Below are 7235 nucleotides of genomic sequence, written 5' to 3' on the forward strand. Positions count from 1 at the left end.
AGACTAATGTTGTGAACCGAGCACAGTGATCACATCGGCAAGACAAACCGCATTACTGTCTCGCCTCCCAGCATTATTGCAATGGTGCTTCAAGGCCAGTCACAAAACCAGACACTGTGACATTTCACGCATAAATAAACTTATATAGGTGCTTTTCATGTTCATGTGCATTAAGAACTAAATGAAAGAGCTGAAATGTAAATTTGCTAATTAAATAATATCCCACCATTACTAATAAAAATGTCACAATTCCTGTGGAGAAAAAAAGCACTGAAGAAAATGGAAATAGCCTTGACACTTGGATTAAAACACTATTGATGCCATTAAAATGCTAAGTGGGTCCAACCAATTGGCATAACCACATTTCACTAGAGGAATGTCAAAGGAGCACACGAGTAGTAGCAATTACTATTAGAATACACTTAATTATGGGTGCTGCATATTTAATATGTGGTAAAGTAAAACAAAGGTTATGTTAATATGAGTTTATTAAGTATTCACGCAGTATAAAAATGTCTGTGTTGTAGCTATCTGAGGCATTCTTTTGAGAAGAGCTGCTGCTTTTCAGACAAACAAATTTACATTTACTAAATACATTGCAGCAAATCCTAAATGTGGATCGTCTTTTTCATTGTATAGTTTTTAAAAGCAACTAAAGCAAAAAACAGGCACATATGATGCAGTTAATATGATAACGTTTTAAAAGCTCAACAGCAACAACTTCGTGGACCTCCTGTGCCCTCTTGTGGTGGAAACTATAAACTCTCTCTACATAGATAATTATTGCTCACCACATTTAATCAAAATGTCAAAATATTTCAGGTTTTTTTTGTTTTGTTTTTTGTTTTTTTACAATCTTCAGTCTTACTTAATCTTAGTTACTGTTGTTGACAGCATGCTTTCACCTTTTCCCTTCTTTAAGATAATGTTGGACAGGCATAGGCATCATTTAAATCAGCACTCTGTTGAAATTAACATTTCATTTTAAAATAAAATAAAATAAAACACGCCTCACTTAGATTTGGTCTAATTTGATCTTGGGTTATTATGAATACTTTTTTTTTTTTTTTTTTACACAACTTCATGTGAGAAGGTATGCTTGCAGTTATTTGAGTGCAAGTCAAATGGCTGATTTAATTCCAGTTTAAATGTAGGCTTTATGCAGTTTCAACCTCTCATGCAGCCCTCTCTACACAAGCTCTCCATGTGTATCCACAGTGTTCAAGTTGGATTCATCTGTAAGACTTTCTTCCAGTTATTACATAATGTTATTTTAGTTCTTGGCCATTGTCACACTTTTGTTTGGGGTATTACTTTTCAGGTTTATCTGTCAGTAACCATACTCATTACTTCTTGTTTTATACACAGGCTTTTGTCCATATGTATCCAAGATCCAAACAATAATTAAAACTATGAATGTTTATCTTTATTAATGTTATACTGTTTTTACTTATTGGTCTAATTTGTACACTAAAAAAAAAAGGACAAAAGAACATAGTCATCTGAGTTTAGTTCAGCTGAGAAGTCATCTGGAAACAAGGAACATACTCACTGTATATTAGTGTTTTTTACAATGTATGTTAATATTAATAATATCGTACCATTTGCATTGCAACAATTCGAAATCATACTAGAATTTCAGAAGGACAATAACATTCTGATTTGTATTATTTCACACATTATGCATTCTTTTATCCATGTTTACACATAAAGAGCCAGATAGATGGAAGAACATCAAGGTCAGGAAGGCATTTAAGTTCACAAGCTTCTTTGTTCAGTGAAGGTCCCCAGGCTGCTGTAAATCTGTGTACTACAGCGCTGCTCTGCAGCATCTCGTAATACACACACAGCAATTACACTGCTGTGACTTTCCTTCGGACAAAGGATTTGAATATAAAGACAATTAACGATTTTATGTTTATTTGATTTCCCTCATGCTGTCATTATCTATCCCGAACAAAGCAGCAAGTCTGAACAAATGGCCACTACTTGTGCTAATTTAAACTAAAAGGAAAAAGGAAATACATTTGTTTCCAGACCATTATATAGTGAGCCATGCATTTGCTGGGTACAAATGGACACCATTCATTACGGTTAACAATGACATCCAATTCAGCCCAGCTAATGAACTTCAATACAATCATGTTCGGTATTAAGGAGTGATTTGTTGGGTCTAAGTGTATCATTTTGGAGGCTAATGTTGATGAATGCCTGGCTGTGGAAAGATGGGGACTTGCAGTGAGCAGAGACACTCTTGTCACCCTTCTACTACAGCGCAATACCACATCGCCACCTAGTGGCATCATCATTGAAACACACTTTACTACACTGTGACGATTTCTAACATAGCATCATTCAACTGGTTTAGGATTTTATGAAACTCACCAATACCAGCGTTGCCTCCGGTAATGAGGATAACCTTATCAGAGAGGTCACGACCCTGCAGGATCTCAAGAGCAGCGGTATTTCCATCATAACGTTTTGGCTTCACTATCACATCCTCTACTGTGAATGCCTGCCGCGGGTCAAAGTATGTGGTCCGCTTGTTAATGTGACTGAAAATGACGGAGGGAAGAGGATGTTATAAAGACAAATATTATCAAGATTTGTGCAGTCTGGCATTTCTGGCCAAAATGAGCTCATTTGTTTCATCTATTGAGCAAAGAGAAGTTTAACCATCAATATACTTACTCAACATAAATGATCTGCCCTTTTTCATCAGTTTCTTGCTCCCAACCGTACGGTAAATCTGCGGGAAGAGACAGACATCATATTTCTTTAACAACCAGAATAAATAGGAACAAAATGCTGAAGGCGATAGTTACATAATTTAAGAAACATATATATGTAGAAACAAAGTTACTGAAAACAAGGAGGTTATCACAACTTAAAATTAACTTTAAATGTGTTACTATATGCCTTGAATATGTGAGTGACTTTCAACTGAATAGAAATTTAGATATGATTAGATTTAATTTTATTATCATTGCACAAAGTACTCAGACAAGGAAAGGCGATATAGCGTCTAGCCAGAAGTCCAAAAAGCAGTAAAGTGCAGAGTAATGTACATATGTAAAGAGAACAGTCATGTAAGACACACACAAAAAAAACAAGTGAATAAAGCAAACCTCCAGCACAACGTTTTTTCTTTCCTGTCTTTGGGTGTTCCCACTGTGTCTTCATCTCATCATGGCTGTAAACAGAGACAAAAGAAGATATGTCTTATATATTTATGTACTGCGAACAGCACACATTGATCAGAATCAATATTAACGTGACAGGTTTAACCAAATTACACATCCGCGGTCTCTTGGTTGTTTGATGTTATACATAAAAAGAATCGCACATGTAAAATAAAGGGCAAGGAAAACTAGAGCCTGGCTGACGTTAGTCTACTACCACACATGTATCTGTCCACCATGCATGCAAATTCTTCATGTATAGTTATTTATTGTTCAATTCACAGCCAGGTTTACACTTTCAATGCAATGTTTCAGTCAATTTGGACACTAAAGTTTCATGGCAAACGCTATATATCTTTGTCAGTGTTTCATAACAACATTTGAGGGATCTATTTTAAGATTTTACTCCTTAATCTGCGCCCGAAATCCAGTATCAGTCAGGCTCTAGACAAAAAAAAAAACCATTGAGTTATACCTAAAGTACGCAACATGAATGAAAGGTAACCTGACAAAAGACGCACAATCATGAGACAAAACATTACAAAGGACTTCAGAAATGTTGCAATTCAAGGACAAGAGACACATATTCATAAAATAAAAACAAACACACAGAATAGCCAATATTAGACATCAGGCTGGGCTTTGGCAAACCAACTTCAAATGTGTCTAACAAATCAAAGACAGGCACTGATGTAACAAGCAACATGAAATCTTATGTTGGCACTGTTGTTTCTTCTTCTTACATCACCACGGGCAAACCAAATGCACTGTCCCATCACTGATGATGGTTTTTATTTGATATTCAAGGAGTGACTCTGTCATGAAGTTGTGCCTCATTTCACAACCTCTGAGCTACAGTGCTGCAGCTACTGCATACTACAGCAACTACAGTATGACTTGGGATATTATTACAGCCACATCCTTATCAAGACATTTCATGTTAAATAGGTCCTAATGTGACTCTGTAGACTAAATCATTTCACGCTAACAATGCAGATATCAGCTTGTTTAAACTGGTGCAGCTAACGAGCTGTGTTAGCCACAGACTGATAACACTGATGTGACTCTTTGTGGCTGAGGCTGACTTCATGATCACAGACATTTTGGTGTTGACAGGTAACACTACTACAGATATCACACTTACTTTGCATAGTAGACCCAACCATCTTTCGTGGACCTCTCTTCCCACCCGGGAGGTAACTCATCATCACTGTCTGTGTCGTCCATGCCTGCGTATTTCAGAGCCGCCATGACTCACGTTTGTTTTTGTTTTGTTCGCTACAAACACAAACCCAGAGAGGAAAATCTGAAGGATGAATGCAGCTGACAGACTATGACCACCCTGCACAGCGTACACCGGCACTTCCGCGACAACATGGTGACGCTTGCCGCACAGCCCTCTGGGAAATGGAGGAAGAAACATGCGGAGGTTCAAGTGTTTTTTTTATTTTTTGTTATCACGAGTATATTATCAGCAACCAAAGAGGTCGAAATATAATTAAGCTTCCTTAAAGTTTTTAAAATGTAATTTGTATGTATGTAATAATGTAATGTAATATTTTTTATGGTACAAGACTAGCTGCTATCGCGTTGAACCATTAGTGAGAAAACACACAGTATGGCTCAATACATAGCGGGCTACCTGAGTTACTATGCACCTGATGTTAATGATGCTGCTGTGGTGCAATGTAAAAACTGGATGCTGTCTTTTGGGGGCATTTCCCCCATTCTCGTTCTTGTATACCATATAAGATTCTCTTGTTTATGAATGATATGGTCCCATCCTCTGTTGTTCTTGTTGTTATGGCTGTTTTTGTCTAAGACCGCACTGTTTGTCTGTTTTTGTGACTGTCTATGTTGGTTTGTGATTATGTATAAAAAAAACTAAAAATATATATTTAAAAAAAGAAAAGAAAAAAAATCATTTTTAGTTTATTAATAATACACAACAGAAAAACATCAATGGACTACAAAACAGGGACTTGCATGATTGCAAATCTACTTAATCAATGTATTCCTAATAAAACTAACTATTAAATTAAAATAAAGCAGCTCACAGAACACTAGGTGGATAATAAAAAATATTAAGTAAGTAAATATTAAGTAAGTAAGTAAAATAAACAGTCAATAACATAAAATAAAATAAAAAGTTATATATGCTATACACACCTTGCAAGTATAGGTACAGTATGTGTATGTTGATTTTCCACACCTGTCCCACCGACACTGTTCTGCACAACAGGTTCCCCATACTGTACAGTAGTACATTACCTCTTTTGTATACAAAGCCAGCTTTGTTCGGCCTGTTAATCTTTGGTTACCTGTTGCACGTGTCCTGCCTGTCTGTCAGTTTTCAGTTTGTGTATCCAAAACGGCTGTGCAATTATGAGGGAACAGGACCCTGTAAAAGATTTTAAATTGCTAATATAATATGTGTGTGTGTGTGAGTGTGTGTGTGTGTGTGTGTGTGTGTGTGTGTTATATATGTTACTGACAACCGAGGAGTAGAGTAGGAAGAAGGGGAAGACAAGGCACTTCTCCCTTAGTCACTGGTCTGTCTCTTTTCTATGTATGATAACCTGTGTTCAAACACTGTCACAATAGAAAAAGTACAGACATAAACCATGAAATTCAGCTGCTTCAGTTACAGGCATTGGGCATATCAGCTCGCTGTCACTGTGAAAAGGATATATTAATTCATTTTCATATACAGTAAATACAAATGTTGGTCTTTGCTTTCTTTAAATTACTCTTAGGGGGAAGAATAAAATATTTTGCATTGAGTTGAACTGCATTTGTTTCATTGCTATTCGTCTCTCTATCAGTCTGATAGACCACTGATGTTCAACCTGCTATTAATAACACCTAGCCAAAGAAATTGATACCTGCAGGACAGCTGAAGGTATAAAAATCTGATGCCTTTTGGAATGTAATGTTGATGTGGGGCAGAAAAAAATTTGCAGCAGTGATGGCTACATAAGCATATACAAAGGAGCTTTATCCAGTCTCTGCTTTATAGCTTGCTACTTGCCCCCTCACAAATTATCAATAGTGGCAGCATTGTTATGCACTCAGAGAGTAGCTGCTCTGCACACTAGGCTGCTTTCTTGAGTTCAACTTGTACCACTCCTGTTGGCTCATGTTGTGATTCAACTTCTACTTTGAGTCATCTGTTTCTATACTGTGAAGGACAGGCACAGTGGTTACTACTCTGGCTATTTCATGGCTTCCAAGAAAACTTGAAATATGAGAAACGTCAGCGTACTGCTCTGAATGCTGACTTTAAAGAATCTACTGACACTTGATCAACCAAGCAACTGGTTTAGTGGTATCAGCTGTAAAGATGCCTTACTTTTATTTTGCTTACTGTAAACAAAAACTCTTCCTCCAACTTCAGGTTGCCTTTCAGAGTATAGCATTATAAGCATCCCTTGCCTACTAACCTAAATATCTGGAGTATAGCGATCAAGCTGCTAAGGCCCTAAAGGATTAAATCTTGTGTTATATAGATGACCTCATCATGGTGGCACAGTTTCAAGAATGTAGGATGTTTCAGTTGAAGTTCAAGTTGTTCAGAGTAACCAGTCACATGGAGAATCACTCCCACGTCCTAGTGAAACAGTGCTTTACCTTGATGTACTCCCTCACATTTTAGGCTGGGGACCGTGAAAGCTCAAGTAGACGAGCATTGCAGTGGTAATCTGGGCTACAAAAGAATTGTGTGAGAGGCCAGTGAAGGCTCTGACTCTTCCTCATAGCAGCCGCTCATCCAGGCATTGACCATGAGCTGTGACATTCAGCTGTTATAGTGTGTCCATCAAGAAGCCTCTCTGCTATGTCTAACACACATGGAAGAAAAATGTTTGACAATGACTACTTTGTCAACAGTTTTTTTTACTTTTGATTTTGTCAAAATACTACATTCAAGGTCATGAATGAACTCTTACTAAATATAAGATGTTCAAAAAGGTTTGTATGTAGCTACTAAGCACTGTACTTAAATAGATAGTGAACATTTTGGTATTGCTACTTTACTCTAAGGAGCAGTGTGTA

General features: G+C 37.0%; 1 protein-coding gene across 3 annotated transcripts in view; it reads right to left on the reverse strand.

Moving 5' to 3' along the window:
* The window catches only part of wwox (WW domain containing oxidoreductase), a 126555-nt gene extending 121949 nt beyond the window's left edge, over positions 1-4606 (reverse strand). The window contains exons 1-4 of one of the 3 annotated variants that reach the window (XM_027272771.1): positions 4327-4605; positions 3129-3193; positions 2692-2749; positions 2386-2555 (exon numbers count right to left, since the gene is read on the reverse strand). In XM_027272771.1, coding sequence (XP_027128572.1) covers positions 2386-2555; positions 2692-2749; positions 3129-3193; positions 4327-4433 — 400 coding nt within the window. In that variant the 5' untranslated portion in view covers positions 4434-4605. Of the gene's footprint in view, positions 1-2385; positions 2556-2691; positions 2750-3128; positions 3194-4326 lie in introns of all 3 variants that reach the window. The other 2 variants (XM_027272772.1, XM_027272773.1) reach the window with 2 other exon arrangements.
* Between the last annotated feature and the right edge of the window lie 2629 nt (positions 4607-7235).

This window comes from Larimichthys crocea, chromosome XXI (assembly GCF_000972845.2).
Source record: "Larimichthys crocea isolate SSNF chromosome XXI, L_crocea_2.0, whole genome shotgun sequence".
Taxonomy (NCBI): domain Eukaryota; kingdom Metazoa; phylum Chordata; class Actinopteri; family Sciaenidae; genus Larimichthys; species Larimichthys crocea.